The 15,039-nt window shown below is 47.9% G+C and overlaps 5 protein-coding genes across 6 annotated transcripts; 1 reads left to right on the top strand and 4 right to left on the bottom strand.

Moving 5' to 3' along the window:
- Positions 1 to 126: 126 nt before the first annotated feature.
- LOC9654833 (anaphase-promoting complex subunit 11) lies at positions 127 to 1,000 on the bottom strand. The gene is made up of 2 exons (XM_002964548.2): positions 712 to 1,000; positions 127 to 395 (listed from the first exon to the last, which is right to left on the bottom strand). The coding sequence occupies exons 1-2, from the start codon at positions 998 to 1,000 to the stop codon at positions 280 to 282; spliced, it is 405 nt and encodes a 134-aa protein (XP_002964594.2). The 3' UTR covers positions 127 to 279.
- LOC9654834 (cleavage and polyadenylation specificity factor subunit 1) lies at positions 983 to 6,768 on the top strand. Its single transcript, XM_024668905.1, has 26 exons — positions 983 to 1,393; positions 1,450 to 1,593; positions 1,651 to 1,804; positions 1,870 to 1,999; positions 2,052 to 2,197; positions 2,253 to 2,348; positions 2,398 to 2,450; positions 2,500 to 2,631; positions 2,684 to 2,735; positions 2,799 to 2,921; positions 2,973 to 3,089; positions 3,141 to 3,254; positions 3,305 to 3,382; positions 3,434 to 3,550; positions 3,610 to 3,704; positions 3,750 to 3,919; positions 3,975 to 4,705; positions 4,754 to 4,834; positions 4,893 to 4,958; positions 5,014 to 5,091; positions 5,141 to 5,374; positions 5,427 to 5,558; positions 5,616 to 5,789; positions 5,847 to 6,032; positions 6,091 to 6,452; positions 6,507 to 6,768. Exons 1-26 carry the CDS (start codon positions 1,065 to 1,067, stop codon positions 6,619 to 6,621), a joined length of 4,209 nt encoding a protein of 1,402 aa, XP_024524673.1. The 5' UTR covers positions 983 to 1,064; the 3' UTR covers positions 6,622 to 6,768.
- LOC9654061 (glycerophosphodiester phosphodiesterase GDPD1, chloroplastic) lies at positions 6,700 to 8,666 on the bottom strand. The gene is made up of 10 exons (XM_024668909.1): positions 8,427 to 8,666; positions 8,245 to 8,286; positions 8,010 to 8,188; positions 7,875 to 7,934; positions 7,731 to 7,802; positions 7,474 to 7,674; positions 7,316 to 7,411; positions 7,175 to 7,262; positions 7,000 to 7,108; positions 6,700 to 6,946 (listed from the first exon to the last, which is right to left on the bottom strand). The coding sequence occupies exons 1-10, from the start codon at positions 8,569 to 8,571 to the stop codon at positions 6,787 to 6,789; spliced, it is 1,152 nt and encodes a 383-aa protein (XP_024524677.1). The 5' UTR covers positions 8,572 to 8,666; the 3' UTR covers positions 6,700 to 6,786.
- A 99-nt stretch (positions 8,667 to 8,765) lies between these two features.
- LOC9654835 (pyridoxine/pyridoxamine 5'-phosphate oxidase 1, chloroplastic) lies at positions 8,766 to 11,172 on the bottom strand. Of its 2 annotated transcripts, none has more exons than XM_024668907.1 (14): positions 11,123 to 11,172; positions 10,751 to 11,053; positions 10,649 to 10,687; positions 10,433 to 10,600; positions 10,270 to 10,375; positions 10,080 to 10,216; positions 9,786 to 10,028; positions 9,628 to 9,716; positions 9,521 to 9,571; positions 9,367 to 9,457; positions 9,215 to 9,319; positions 9,099 to 9,157; positions 8,940 to 9,038; positions 8,766 to 8,886 (listed from the first exon to the last, which is right to left on the bottom strand). In XM_024668907.1, exons 1-14 carry the CDS (start codon positions 11,126 to 11,128, stop codon positions 8,826 to 8,828), a joined length of 1,557 nt encoding a protein of 518 aa, XP_024524675.1. In that variant the 5' UTR covers positions 11,129 to 11,172; the 3' UTR covers positions 8,766 to 8,825. The 2 variants fall into 2 exon arrangements, with proteins under 2 accessions (XP_024524675.1, XP_024524674.1); XM_024668906.1 differs by having other exon boundaries at positions 9,087 to 9,157.
- A 14-nt stretch (positions 11,173 to 11,186) lies between these two features.
- On the bottom strand, positions 11,187 to 12,788 carry LOC9654836 (pentatricopeptide repeat-containing protein At4g02750). The gene has a single exon (XM_024669028.1). It carries the CDS (start codon positions 12,786 to 12,788, stop codon positions 11,187 to 11,189), a length of 1,602 nt encoding a protein of 533 aa, XP_024524796.1.
- Between the last annotated feature and the right edge of the window lie 2,251 nt (positions 12,789 to 15,039).

Here is a 15,039-nt window from a genome sequence, read left to right on the forward strand (position 1 = left end):
AAAAATTATGACTATTGTAAAAAACCTAAACTTCCATTATCCATGACGCCATTGGCATACAACCTCAGCCCTCTCTAGATTTCCAGATTTCTCCATTCTTTAGCGCTCACTTACAAGAGAGACTAGTGTTTTGAATCCCAACCCTGAAGGTTTCTCATTCGGTTCATTCTTGGCGCGGGAGTGACTCGGGAATACTCTCCACCAAGTTCAACTCCCACAAGGAGAACTTTTGGCACACATACACGCAAACAACACACAGACGTCATGTTTATTCGTCTCTCATGCTCTATACTTCCACTCCCTGCGACACATAGGACACTGTGGTCGGGGGCTCTGCGAGTTCACCCACTTGAGAATACAATGGAGGTGGAACGCGTGATTGCAAGCTCCCCAAACTGTAGATCACAACCGAGAAAACACACAGGTAGTCAGTAGCAAACGATAACAATCAAAGACTACAAAGGAAACAGGAAAGCCAAACTAACAAACTTGACTCTGTCCAGTGAAGAGATCTCTCGCAGCTGCATGCTTAGAAGCTGCGGAAAAATCGATCGTTTTCACTGCGAAGATCGCTCTAGCACTAGAAAACCTTCTCGGGTCTTCCCTCGACGAGAGAGCTCGCTCGAAGAGAGGGCCGAAGTGTGCGTATCTCAAGCCAGACGAAACGAAAACAGAGAATACAGACACCAGAGGAAAAAAAAAACCACTTACTGAGAGGGCAATCGTCGCCGGGCATCTTGCAATCCGGGCAGCATCCATCAAACGCCATTCGGCAAATCCCACAGGCGTCGTCGTGCGCGTCCCATGTCCAAGAAGCCACAGCGTGCCATCTACAAAAACGAGTCTCGTAGAGAAGAAAGAAAAAAAAAAGAAAAGAGAAACTTACTCTAAGATTTACAATGCCGAGCCGATCGCGAGAGCCAGCAGTTAAGGAGATCACAACAAGGAAGAAAAAAAATGCAATAGATCGAGCAAGGATACTCAGCACCTTCACCTTCATCGCGCGCACAAGAACCCTAAAACCCTTCCACGAAAGTAACGTTTTAGGGCTAAAGGAGAGGGGGATGAGCTATGCCGCGATCAAGCTGGTTCACGGGCCGACCGGTGTCAGCGCTTGCGCCAGCGCGTTCATCACGCACTCGCCAGTGAATCCGGCGTCGTCGTCAGGATGGAAATCGGGCAATGCGAAGGACTCCCTCCCCAATCTTGTTCTCGTCAAGGCCAATGTGCTGGAAATCTACAATGTGCGCTTCCAGGAGGGGGACGAGAAGAGCGCGAGAGGGGGCGAGCAGCTGGTTGGATCGGCCTGCGTTGCGTTCCCGGCGTCGGCAAAGAGGGGAGGATTCATGTCAGGGATTACAGCAGCTTGGCTCGAGCTTGTTTGCCAATACCGGTGAGAAAAAAAAAAATTGTTCATGGCTGCTATGGCTGAGGCATTGTGATCGTCAGGCTTTTCGGGATTGTAGACAGCATGGCTATTCTCCATCGTGGTCGAGACGGCGGTCGTCACCGAGATGCTATCATTCTCGCATTCCCGGCTGCTAAGTTTTCTGTGTTGTTCTTCGATGATGCAACCCAGCAGCTCAAGACGAGGTAAGTTTCCTATAGCTCAGCTCTTGTAAGGTGTTTGATCTTCGCGTGTGTGTCCAGCTCGATGCATTATTTTGAAGGACCGGAATGGATACACTTGAAACGAGGACGCGAAAAATTCCCTGGTGGTCCTCTAGTCCGAGCAGATTCTCAGGGCAGATGCGCTGGAGTTCTTATTTACAAATGCCAGTTGGTGATGATGAAAGCTGCTCAGGTTTGCTCGTTTGTGTTGCATATTTCGCTGGATGTTTTGATATGATCGTGAAAAACCACTGACAGGAGGCATATGGGCTTGTCGAGGAAGACGATCCATCTGGGAACATCGTCAGTGCGCGCATTGAGTCATCGTATGTAGTAAACCTGCAAGAATTGGGAATGATGCACGTTAAGGACTTCGTCTTTCTCTACGGTAAGCAACGAGAAACTTGGTGCATGCTGATCTGGAGCTCGTCCATCCGCAGGATATATTGAACCAGTTGTAGCCATTCTTCATGAAAGAGAGCTAACATGGGCTGGCCGTGTCACATTTCGACGAGATACTTGTTGTGTAACAGCGCTGAGCATAAACACCAACACCAAGAAGCATCCCAGGCTATGGTTTCAAACAGTGAGTTTTCGTGATATTGTGCTTTTTCTCCCGAGTAAAACCAATCCTCACACAGGGTCTACCTTACGACGCATACAGCCTTTTAGCGGTGCCTTCACCAATTGGAGGGGTGCTAGTTCTTTGTGCGAACAGCATTCTTTACTATAGCCAGGTGAATGTATTAACTTTTAGGCGATGGGTGCTCATACAGCTTTGGACAGGTCTCTACATGCATCGTTGCAGTTAACGAGCTTGCCACTCCACCTGCTGGAAGGTAAACGTCTGCTTGAATGTCACGTATGATTCAATGTTGATCTATTCAGCTTGGAGATGCCAAGGTCCAAGTTTTCTATCGAGCTTGATGCTGCTCATGCAACTTGGCTCTCATACGATGCCGCTCTTTTGTCAACAAAGACAGGAATGCTTGTTCATCTGCACTTGATATTCGATGGCAGGTACTGTCAATGAGCACCAAACCTTGTAAAATCCTATATTTTTTTGTTTTAGGAATGTGCAGAGGCTTGAGCTCTCAAAATCGAAGGGGTCTGTATTGTCCTCGGTATTGTTTGTTTTTCTTTTCTTTTCTCTTCAAAACTATGGACTTACTCTTCTTTTCATGTAGAGTTTGTGCACCATTGGGGACAAGTTCTTTTTTGTCGGAAGTCGGCTAGGCGACAGCCTTCTTGTACAGTTTGGTAGCGCATCAACCTCTAACTCACTTGAACACAGCTATGATGGAGAAGACGTATGTTTGAATTGTAATATCATTTGATTGATACTGATGTTTCATCTGTAGTACGACGAAATGGACGAGGATATAATGGTGCGACCTTCAAAGCGAATGCGTCTTGATGACGATGCCAGTGAACAATCTTTGTATCAGTATAAGTCGGGGGTTTCAGATTCACAAAAGGTGATCTGTCTTTCTGATGTGCTGTATCTGAATGTTTCGCTCTTTCTGCAGAACATGAACTTCTTATTTTCCGTGCGGGACTCCTTATGCAATATAGGACCTATCAGAGATATCACTTGCAGATCTCAGAATCCATCGGAACAACCTGGTAGCGCACAAGACCTGGTTCGTTTATTGTTTTTCAAAATTTTGTCTATAATAGTAATTTTTTGTAGATTGCTTGCTGTGGCCATGGAAAAAATGGCTCGCTTAACATAATCAGTCGCTCGATACGACCAGATTTCATCACTCAGGCAAATATGTCACTCCTGTTCTTTGCAGTTGCTTATGCTTTGTTTTTTCAGGTTAAACTTCCCGGATGCGTAGGCGTGTGGACAGTTTATCACAGATCTGGTCAAATCCCTGCAGAAAAGGATGAATACCACGCTTATCTGATTATTAGCCTAGAATCTCGCACAATGGTCAGTGGTTTATGTTTGTTACGTTGTACACAATAAGTAGTTCGGTAAAACTTCTACAGGTTCTAGAGACCGGCGAGACGCTTGGAGAAGTTACGGACTCTGTAGAGTATTACACTGAGGGCCCATCAATATCGGCTGGAAACCTGTTTGGAAGGTATGGGTTAGCCTCGACGTGTAAGTTCTGATCATTCTTTTGCAGGAGGAGAATTGCTCAAGTATATCAGAAGGGAGTCCGGATTTTGGATGGAGCCCGTCAAACTCAGGACTTGCAAGTAGGAGAACCAGGAAATGCTATTGAGTCTGCATCGTTTGCAGATCCGTATGTTCTCTTGCGAATGCAAGATGGGAGTTGTCAGCTTGTTGTGGGAGGTACGTTCAGCTTTACGTGTATCGAAGGTTTGCATGCTTATTATTTCTCTGACAGACTCGGAAACTCTCACCGTATCTGTATCAACACCTCCAGAACTCGGACTTTCTCCCGATCCAATCAGCGCTTGTACACTCTACAACGACAGAGGACCCAGTCCTTGGTTGCGAAGAGCCACTGGAGACGTGTGGCAAACACTGGGGGTTCCAGATGCAAACTTCGCTTTTGACCAGGGGGACATGTACTGCATAGTTTGCCGAAATAGTGGTACTATGGAGTTTTTGGAGCTTCCGAGCATGGCCTGCTTATACAGAGTAGAGAGACTGCCATATGGAGTTCAGGTGCTGGCCGATAGTAGAACTGCTAGCAAGGTCCCCGTTGACACCTCTTCGAACAAAGATGAGGAAGGTGCCGAAGAGATACGGGAAAGAATGTCGAAGATCAAGGTGGTAGATATCTGCGTCGACACCTGGGGAGAGAAGTATGGCAGACCATTTGTGTTTGTGCTTCTAAGTGACGGAACTCTTCTCTCCTACCGAGCATTCATCTACGAAGGACAAGACAGTGGTGCCCATGCCAGCGACGGTACAAGTTTCAGAAATCTGCGGTTCTTACGGTTACAGCTTGACTTGGAGCTCGGAGAGGAAGACAGCAATGCCGACGAAGTCCGATCCGTTCAGAAGATCATTCCTTTCAAGGATGTTGGTGGCCTCCAAGGATTGTTCCTCGCCGGTGGCAAGCCAACGTGGTTGATGATCTTTCGTGAGCAAATACGTCTTCATCCACAGGTATGTCCTTCAGCTCTTTTCTGTGATTGATTTCTTTGCATTTTCCAGGCCAGTGACGGACCGATTGTAGCGTTTACAAGCTTACACAATGTGAATTGTCAGCATGGACTTATCTACGTAACTAACGAGGTTAGTGCTCACATATAGTGCACGTATCTGCTAAGCTCCGGTTTCCTGGTCTCTCCAGGCATCGCTAAAGATATGTCGACTCTCTAATATCTTGAACTACGATAATGACTGGCCAGTGCAAAAGGTAGATATGGTTGGTTGGTTGCTCCATTAGGTCCTGTTACCATTTCCTTGCTCAGATCCCGTTGAAAGGCACACCGCATCAAATGGCACACCATCCCGACCTTAACATCTACGTTCTCGTCTTGTCATTCTCGGTAAGAAGGTTTTTCCACTCCCTATAGATATGTGATGGTTTGTTGTCAGGTCTCAGTGCCAACATCTCTCGTGCTGCCATCGGCCGCAGATGGCCCGCCTGGCCATCAGATTGACCAGAGCGAGGCTTCTGATGGCCTGGATCCTCAAAAAATGGTCCAAGTTGATGACTTTGAAGTTCGCCTTTTAGAACCAATGGCTCAGGGTGTGCCTTGGGAGACCAAAGATACAATCAAGTTCCAGCCCGCGGAAAATGTCTTGACGGTCCGCATTGTTAGCATCAAGGTAAATAGTCTATCCATCTTTCGCGCTACTGATGGCTTCAAATTTCTGGCAGAATGCAGCAACGGAACAAGTAGAAAACCTACTGGCAATTGGAACCGGTTATCTGCAAGGAGAAGATGTTGCTTCTAGGGGACGTATTATCCTCGTCTCACTTGGAGAGGATCCTAGTGATCCAAAAGTCTGGGTAAGCTCTCGCTACTTTTAAAGTTGTGACTTGGATAACGATGCATTGTCACGTCAGGCTAAAGAACTCTATTCCAAGGAGCTGAAGGGTGCCATTTCCGCTTTGGCGGCATTGCAAGGCCACCTTCTCCTCGCTATAGGACCGAAAATCATTCTTCACACGTGGAATGGATCTGAGCTGATTGGGACAGCGTTTTTTGATGCTCCACTCTACGTTGTCAGCCTAAACATCGTAAGTAGCTAATTCCTCGTGTTTTAATCGTTTGTAACATTTTCCTTTTCATTGCAGGTGAAAAACTTCGTGCTGTTTGGCGACTTCCACAAGAGCATATATTTTCTTTGCTGGAAGGAAGAGGGAGCGCAACTAGTCCTACTAGCAAAGGACTTCGGCTCGTTGGACTGCTACGCAACCGAGTTTCTGATCGATGGGAGTACACTGAGCCTTCTCGTCTCGGACAGCCGAAAGAACATACAGGTGACTCGCTTGTAAAAATTTTATACATTTTTCCTTTCTGTCCTCCTATGATTTGCAGGTGTTCTCCTACGCTCCCAAAAACGCGGAGAGCTGGAAGGGACAGAAGCTACTCCCCAGGGTGGAGTTCCACCTGGGATCTCATGTCACCAAGTTCCTGAGGCTCCAAATGCTGCAGACGCCAGGTTCTTCCCGCACAAATCGATTCGCTCTCTGCTTTGGCACACTCGACGGCGGCATTGGCTACATCACTCCGCTCGACGAGCTCACGTTCCGGAGGCTCCAGACGCTCCAGCGAAAGCTGGTGGACTTGGTGCCGCACGTAGCGGGGCTCAATCCAAAAGCGTACAGGCAATTCCAAGCAAACGGCGAGCACCACAAGCATGGCCCGGACAACACAGTCGATAGCGAACAGCTCAGAGAGTAAGAAGCTCCCGAAAAACTTTTAGTTTACTCACTCCTTTTTGTCTTTTCCAGATATGAATCACTGTCCCTCGACAAGCAAGTGGCCATAGCTCGTCAAATCGGCACGACTAGGCAACAGATTTTTGCAAACTTGCGGGACATATCTCTCAGCACGAGCTTCTTTTGATCGACTTTGGAGGACAAAATATCTTTCACAAGTGTAAGGAGCTCTCTTTTTTTTTTCACTTTTTGTTTAGCCCGGGTATACTAGAGAAGAGAGAAAACTTCTTTTGTAATATTGATTGTCACAGCTTTGTAAAATTGGATTAGCTCTTGTTAGTTTCGTTTACCTTCACGCCACGACTCTAACAGCGGGCGAAGAATCAACTCCAGAGGATGCAGTGGCCACCTTGTCCATCTTTCGAGCGGCTGTGACCATCTCCGTTACGTGATCTACAATCACTCCATCCACACCATCCTCTTCTTGTTTGTGGAGAGCTTCGGCCATGTTACTGTAACTAGACAGTGTAAGAGCTGGTCACTAAAAAGATTTCGCAGTACGTACTTTAGTTCGCCGTAAGTGAGGAATGAGAGGCCGGCTTGCTTTACTTGCGCCACTGCGCTGGGATTGTTTAGCACGGCTTTAACTTCGGAGACAATCCCTTGGAGGTTACCTGTTTAGCGAGGAGACAAAGGTTAGATCCCAGAGTTTGGAGCAAACGAAGTATAGCGAAGCTTACTCGTCTTGCAGACTTGGATTGCTGCCTCTATTGAATTCCGACGAGGATCGTTGTAAAGCTGTACACCACCGTCGGTCAGAAAGAATACCTGCAGGCACCCAAGAGATCAGATAATCACAAACAATTAAGCAAAGGACTTACGGGATATCTCGATTGTTTCTTCCTCAGCAAACCCACCGCGTCGGGATGGAAAGAGGAGAAGTAAATCCTTCTTCCGCCGGCGTACTGCTCCACTTCCTGAAAACCAGCAGCGTTAGCCATTTCTGCACGGGAGAAAGCTCGAAAACTTCTTAGATTACCGAAAGGATAGCACCGATAACACGCTCCAGCTCCTGGTCTGACGTGGGAAGAACGTCGTGGAACTTCACCTCGATGTTGAAGCCAGTGAAGGGATGAACCTCCTCAAAGGCCTGTTTGAGCGTACACAAGGAGTCGTCCACACTGACAGTCCATTTCCTCAGAGCCCCATCGCTTGCACGTCGCAACAGCGACTTTCCACCCTGAAGAAACAATATTAAATCTCTTCGGACACAAGAGAAGAGACAAACTTCTCTACCTGGTGGCCATCTCTCTGGAAGCCAATGGATAGAAACTCGTGCAACGTCATATCTCCTATCGCTCTCTCAACCTGTGGACACAGCCAACGATAAGTGGATAAGTCCTTTCTACTCTCCTCATTTTTTTTCCTTAAGAAACTCACGCTATCATCAGTGATGAGCAGATCATCGTGGAAGATCACAGCATGTCCATCTTTGGTCACCTAATTCACAAAGAAGTTATATATCACGAGGAGCTCAAAGTAAAAAAAGATAGACTACTCTCGTACTCTTTTTACCTGGACATCAAATTCCACGAAGTCGGCTCCATTGGCAGCCGCCATGTTGAACGAGGTGATCGTGTTCTCCATGATCGAAGGCCTGGAATCGGCAGCTTCCAGCGCTGTGATCTTGTTCTTGCCACACCCACGGTGGCCAACCACGACGAGCTTGGGCTTGCCATTAAACCATCTCGACCCTGCAAAGGCAAAGATTCACATCCATAGCGAAGCTAGAGACACCGTATCGCCTTACCTGCCCAGAAATCCACCGCGGCTTCTCCCATTTGCAAGGTCTCTGGAAGGGCAGCAAAGGAAATATTTCAATGAAAGTTTTCCCCCCTTTTTGCCGAAAGGGATCGATTCATCCCTTCTCTCCTCCGAGAAGCAGGAAAAGGGAGAGAAAGGGAGAGAGGAGAAGGAGTCAGCGATTGATACCAGGAACAATCTTTGCTTCCGCGATCGCCGAGAGGAGGCGGCGCTGATTCCCGCTAAGCGGATCTTGAGGCCTGGGCAGCGAATCGCCAATACACGAAGCGATCAAGCACGAGCAGCGCAATGTGGATATCACTCTTCCACCCATCGATCTTCTTCCCTCTTTCTCCTCTTTATAAAAATTTTACCTCTCTTTCACAGTAACGCGCTAAAGCTGCCGTACCGCATCTGGTCGTCCATCTCGTCGATATTCCGGGGCGCAATGGCAAGTGGACGAATCTTCCCCAGGGGATCTTCGCATATCCATATCAGGGGCTCCGGATATTCCTATTGACTTGACCATTAACCTTAAACGTGTATATCGATTTCCCTATTGTCCTGATTGAGATGATAGAGATTCTCTTATGGTGACAATCGCTCTATCTTCCACTCGCTGGAATTTGCTAGTCTTGTGAAACGAATCCTAGCAAAACCAAGAGCAAACTTATCAACCATCAAATGTAAGAAACTTCTAACCTGTCATGAAGGCGAGACTCTCGACCCTGCCAGAATTCTATGGCACGCGGAGCCAATCTAAATCCACCCCAGTGCTCCGGCCTTGGAATCGCTAAGCTCCTGCCAGCACTCCTCGCTTAGCATATAAAAGTTGAAATTGGTGCTAACCTGTCCGCATACTTTGCGACCAGCTGCTCATAAGACTCGTCCAGAATGTGCCTCCCGGAAATCACAGCGCTCTAAACCATGAAGAACTTTGCGTTAAGTTGCCAGGAAGATCGAATAAGAGTTTTCACCTGTGAGCTTACGAGTGCTCCAATTTGACTTTCTCTTGGTCGGCTGTGAAAATAGTCATCGGATTCTTCTCGGGACACGGGCGACACGTCGCCCTCCACACGGACCTACAGAAGCTCGACGTTACAAGAGATTAAAACTTGGCAAAACAGACCTGGCGATGAAGCCTGTCCCAAAAAAACACGAGCGACGCATTAGGATTGGAGTTGAGTTCGTTTGCTTTGCGACTGTCGTAGTTCGTGTACCTGTATATGCGAAGGAAAGAAAAGATTTGATAAGTACAAGAGGGTGTTGTATAAACAACTTACCAAACAAAGCCTCGAGCATCGTAGCCTTTCAACAAAACCATCCGAGCAGAGCTGGGAGAAATAAACAATCAAAGACAAAGACAAAGAGAGAACGAAAAAATTCATACGGTCGTCCTTCAGCATCGGCGGTTGCTAGTGTCATGGCATTTGGTTCTGGCAATCCCGCAGCCACGGCATCTTCAAACCACTCTTTGAACTGCAATCCAAATACTCGTCATTGTTAATAAGATTGGAGTCACAGCAGAGATTTTCTCAAGCTTTCTACCTGCTGTATGGGATCTGAGTTCACTTGATTCTCGAGCAGAACGGATCCAACATAGTTCTCTCTCAGAGCCGCAACATCTACGTGGGGTGTCCTCCCGATTCGCACGCATTGAGAAGTTCCAGGATATGGCGGCAGCTTCAAGTTAAACTTATTCACCACTGCAGGAGGAACAAATCTTCCACCTAGAAAATGATGAGGACCTTTAAACATTTTGGCACAAAGCTTTGGAGCCGTGAGAGAAACCTGGACAGTCCACAGATAAGTATTGAATCTAAATGAAAGGAAACTTCGCACCAGCATATCTGGATTCAAGCCTAGTCCATTAACATCGCCCTCTTCAACGTGCCAGCCCGATGGAACATCGACCGATACTACATTTGGCGTGCGCGTCAAAAGCTGTACAAGCTTGTCGAAAGGAGGTCTTGGAACTCCTGGAAATGCAAGACTACTTAAACCCGCAAACAGAGAGGGAACGCATTCTTGCCTTTGAATGAAAATCCGAACATCGCATCCACGACAATATCGTAACCGGAGCTTAACTCCGAGGGAAGATCCTCATGCGACAGGAACGGCACAGACAAGCTTTCAAGCTACAGAAAAACACAGTGAGGGATTAGAACTCCGAGAGATAAAAGCTTGAATCCTACTTGAGTTACGAGGCCGTGGTAAAGAGGCTTGTCAGTTCTCTTGGGATAAACAATGCTCGGTTTGTAGCCAAAATGGTGGAGATGGCGAGCGGCCACCAGTCCGTCACCACCGTTGTTTCCAGGACCACACAGCAGTAAAACACGAGCGTGATCGAGAGAAGAATAAACCTGCAACGAGAAAATTAGAATCACATAAATGTAGTTTTGGTTTCATACCTCAGCTATGGCCGAAGCAACACTCAATCCAGCAAGTTCCTGAGAAGAACAAAGAGAAAAAAAGGAACTTAAGAAGAAGAAAGAAGAAGAAAGAGAGGTTACCATTAGCTGGTCGACACTGAATCCAAGCGGCCCCATGAGATGCTCGTCAATTCCGATCGCCGATGATTGCGAGAGATAGGAAATCGAGTCGGGGTCGTGCAAATGCTGCACGCTCACTGCCGCCATTTCTTCGCGCGTCGTCGAGCAAGAACGTCGGGGAATCGAGCGCTCTCCAATCCAGCTGATTCTACCGCTGCTGCGATTCGTTTGATCCCAAAACCTCACTGCCCTAGCGCGAGAAGCTCCCCGATTCCAGCAGCTCGCGAATTTCAAGCAATGCCTCGCACTGAAGTGTGCAGGCAGCTGCAACAGAGAAATCGCCCCAGCGCTCTTAGCAGCTCAATCAAATCTGGGGGAAGAGAAAGACGTCACCGCCATAGCGCACTCAAACAATGCCGCGCCCTTAGAGCCCTAGAAAACAGGGGACCCAAGAGCCCTAAGATTCCGGTATATTCTCCTTCGTTCTTCTTAAGTTGCTGGCCAGGAGAACATACGCAGCCCCATTCCTGGGATTCAGTCCCAGCGCGCGATCGGCCGCGACATCGCTGCTACCGCAATCGATCCTCTGCAGCGTTGCCCATGCCACATCATCGGGAAGAAATGGCATGGTGTTAACGAGCTCCTCGGCGTCGGCAATCCTTCCCACTCTCGCCAGGACGTCGATCATTGCCCAATAGTGCTCCTGCGATGGATCAAGCCAGTGATCCGATCTCATCGACCGGAACAGCGCGCCCGCGGCCTCCAGCATTCCGGTGTGGCTGTGCGCGAGCAGCGCCGCCACGAAAGAGACCTCGTCCGGATCCTCGCCCTCGCAGCGCATCGATCGCAGCAGCTCGACTACCTCTCTGCCGCGCTCGTATCGCGCGCACGCCGCGATCATCGTGTTCCAGGAGCCCCGATCGAGATTCCACTCGGGGATCGACGCGAAGAGGGCCCTCGACTCGCGCAAATGCCCGCACTGCGCAAAGGCTGTGATCATCGCCGCTGCTGCCACGGCGTCGTGGCTGGGCATCCGCTGATAGACCTCTTCCGCGCGGCGCCCATTGTCGGCGTGATCCCCAAATGCCTTGATCATCGTGGTCCACGCCGCGAGATCCCTCTCGGGCATCGATTCAAACACCGTTTTCGCGCGATCGGGATCCCCGGCGCGCGCGAGCGCCGTGATCATCGATCCCCACGCAATCGCGTCCCTCTGCGGCATCGCCTCGAAGACCCTGAGGGCGCAGTCCAGATCGCCGGCCTGCGCGCTGGAATCCAGCAGCGCCGTCCAGGAGATCACATTCCTCCCGCCCAGCTCCTGGAAAAATTCCCAAGAACACAGCAACCTCGCCACCGCCGTACAAAGTACCGGGCTCTCGCCACCAGCAACGCGGCCGTATAGGCCCCTGGCGCTCGCAACATCGCCGTTGGATGCGTAGGCGTGGATCAACGGCGAGCACGATGCCACGCTGTGGGCGGGCATTCTCTCCAGCACCATGCGCGCTTGATCCACTTGCCCGGCGAGGGCATACGCACTGACCATAGCATTCCAAGCGATTAGATCCCTTTCGAGCATCTCATCAAATACTTCTCTGGCGCAGTCGATCTGGCCACTGGCGGCGATCATGCTTGTGGACATCGCTAGAGTTCTTCCAGGCGCTCGATTAAAAGCGTCCAGCGCAGTTTCCAAATCACCACTCCCGACAAATGCCGTCACCATGACAGCCCAAGACGCCGAGTTTCTCCCCGGAGCTTCGTCGAAGAGCTTCTTGGCGTCGGCAATTTCTCGGATTCTGGCGTACGTTGTGATTAATGAGTTCCTGGCATGTATATCTGGCTGTGGTGTCGATTGAAAGAGCTGCCTAGCAGAATCCAGATCCCCACACCGGGTATACATTGAGATGAGGAGGCTTGCGAGGAGTGGCGTCTTCTCGAGATCGATCCGGCGCGCGCGAGCGTGGATCTGCTTCCCTTGCTCGAGGTTTGAGCACGATCGCAGCAGCTGGGAAAGCTTCTCTCGCTCGAGCCAGGCGCGGGACGGGCGGTCTACAAGCCGCATCAGCGCTGACGTGGGGGCTGCGTCGCTTTTAAACTTTCTCTGGCAGTTCCCATGGGATCGATCGATCAATCCGGTTTTATACCCCCATTTCTCCAACGTTCCATGCAACAATTCGCCTCTCCATCGAGCAAAGTTTTCATACCGTGCCTCACGGTTTACTGCCTCATGGCGTGATCACCATTTTATTGGTACCATGTAGTTTCAGTCAGTCCCTAGTTTCTTCAGTCAGTCAGTCAGTCCCTAGTTTCTTCAGCTGGATTACTTGTTTCACCTTCCGGTATGAACATTTTTGTATCTATGATTTTATTGGATTAAAGAAATGTAAATTTATTGCAAAAAATATAACCAGTAGTCTGAAAGAACATTAGAGATTTTCCTTTCAAATTCCACTTAGAAGCTAAAATGCCTTTCTTTTCAGATGGTTATATTTGAATCTGGATTAAGAAGCAATACCAAATCATATAGCTTATGCTTATAAGAAAATCCAGTCAAGATTACTAGTGCTTGATCCTCATAAACTTCAGTTAATTTCATTCTCTCAAGGGTCTTTTCCTTCTCAATCCTATGGTTGGGCACAAAAGGATTTAAAAATTTGTAGAATGGACATTATAATATTTGTTGGAAGTCCCACTTTTTTTAGTAATTGAGATTGGTTGAGTGTATAAAGTGAAAACTAAGAGTGAGGGTGTTATAAGTTATATGCATATACATACTGTCGGTTGGACTATTTCTCGAACAAACAGGTTCGTTGTTGGTTCAATAAAGCTTTTCATAACTTGTCCAATAGATCCAAAGTTTAAATAAGTAATAAATCTCCAGCTTTCATCTTACCTTAACCAATATTCAATAAAAACAATTGAAGACAAAAGAGAACATATTATTGGGCTTCACATCGCATAGTGTACCTTGTGGTTTGCTGATTATTATTAATTATATCATATTAGTTTTGCTAAGTAGAACCCACCCTTTACAAGGTGGTGGAAGTAAAGCCAAACATAATGCATGTCCAGAAACATACTTGATTTGCATGCAAGCAGCTGATGGCAAAGTTTGACAATAAACTGATGGTATCTCAAGTTTAACTGTGTCAGGGAGTCTTATAGGAAAGACATTGAGTCGTCCCCTATGAAAGGTAATATCTTTTGCAAGGTAAATTGAGAGGTTCTAACTAACATTCACAAACAAAAACCACCAATGCACCTCAGAGCAACTTAAATATAGATCTAGTTCATGAACATTTGCTCACTGTATGATGTCATTTCAAGCAAGTTTACAACCATTCCTCTTAAGAGAAGTTTAATATAAACAGAGATTACTTTTGTGTAATTAAAATTGTTAAACCATAGTTATTGAAACAAATATCATTCTGAAAAAATGGTGAGGACCGTTTAGAGAAAAAGTTTTATATTTGAGTTTTCTTTTCAAGAACTATAGCTAAAGCTTGTCCATCTCGTAGGACAGTCCCATGAGGATCTTTGTAGCCAAAATGGTGGAGATGGGCAATCTGTCACCACCATTGACACAGCAGCAAAACACAGCTGTGATTGAGCAAAGAATAACCTCATACATACAATCTGGTTTTCGTATCATACCTATGGTTTGAGTAAGAAATCTGTACCATTATCTGGTTAAACGCGGCACGGTGACCATTTCTTTTTGCGGCGAGTAAGAACGTCGCGATATACCGCTCACCAATCCAGAATCATTTCAGGGATCGAGGTGGAGGGCCCTCGACTCGCACAAATGCCCGCACTGGGCAAATGTTGAGATTATGTGGCTGTGCATCCTCTGATAGTATAGATTCCAGCGTAGTCCAACGCCGCGCGAGATCCCTCTCTGGCATCAATTCAAAGGCCGATTTCGTGCGATATTTGAGAGCGCAGTGAGGTCCCGCACTGCGGCGGAAATTACGTCACAGGGCCAGCGTGGCACTTTTGTCAGTGACGTCATTGCTGACGCGCCGGCCGCTTCCATGAAATAGGGGGGCGGGGGGGCGGCGCTCCTGCGTGTATGTGTCCCCCAGGGACGCGTGGTCTTGATCAAAGTTTGATCCTGGAGCTCGCGGGGAGCCCACATTCGCTACAATCCACAGCGTCGCTTTATGCCATCAAAAAAACTTTTCCTAGCGGCTGGCGGTGTGGAAATTGATCGAAGCCAGCAAAAGAATAGATTGATTACAACCATCTCTCCATCGTTCCGTGCGTGTCCAGAGCTTTTCAAGGAGAATTCGCGTCTCCATCGCGCGGAAAGT

This window comes from Selaginella moellendorffii, unplaced genomic scaffold (assembly GCF_000143415.4).
Source record: "Selaginella moellendorffii unplaced genomic scaffold, v1.0 SELMOscaffold_4, whole genome shotgun sequence".
NCBI classification, from domain to species: domain Eukaryota; kingdom Viridiplantae; phylum Streptophyta; class Lycopodiopsida; order Selaginellales; family Selaginellaceae; genus Selaginella; species Selaginella moellendorffii.

Coding starts and splice junctions, on each gene's coding strand:
- LOC9654061 (XM_024668909.1), bottom strand. CDS start 8,571: ATGGGTGGAAGAGTGATATCCACATTGCGCTGCTCGTGCTTGATCGCT. Junction 7,675..7,730: donor TCCAGAGAGATGGCCACCAG/GTAGAGAAGTTT, acceptor TTGTTTCTTCAG/GGTGGAAAGTCGCTGTTGCG. Junction 7,263..7,315: donor AGAAACAATCGAGATATCCC/GTAAGTCCTTTG, acceptor GGGTGCCTGCAG/GTATTCTTTCTGACCGACGG.
- LOC9654836 (XM_024669028.1), bottom strand. CDS start 12,788: ATGCGGCTTGTAGACCGCCCGTCCCGCGCCTGGCTCGAGCGAGAGAAG.
- LOC9654835 (XM_024668906.1), bottom strand. Junction 10,376..10,432: donor ACCACGGCCTCGTAACTCAA/GTAGGATTCAAG, acceptor GTTTTTCTGTAG/CTTGAAAGCTTGTCTGTGCC. Junction 9,158..9,214: donor GAGCACTCGTAAGCTCACAG/GTGAAAACTCTT, acceptor TTCATGGTTTAG/AGCGCTGTGATTTCCGGGAG.
- LOC9654833 (XM_002964548.2), bottom strand. CDS start 1,000: ATGAAGGTGAAGGTGCTGAGTATCCTTGCTCGATCTATTGCATTTTTT. Junction 396..711: donor CGGCGACGATTGCCCTCTCA/GTAAGTGGTTTT, acceptor TGTGATCTACAG/TTTGGGGAGCTTGCAATCAC.
- LOC9654834 (XM_024668905.1), top strand. CDS start 1,065: ATGAGCTATGCCGCGATCAAGCTGGTTCACGGGCCGACCGGTGTCAGC. Junction 1,805..1,869: donor TGATGATGAAAGCTGCTCAG/GTTTGCTCGTTT, acceptor AACCACTGACAG/GAGGCATATGGGCTTGTCGA. Junction 3,705..3,749: donor GCTGGAAACCTGTTTGGAAG/GTATGGGTTAGC, acceptor ATTCTTTTGCAG/GAGGAGAATTGCTCAAGTAT.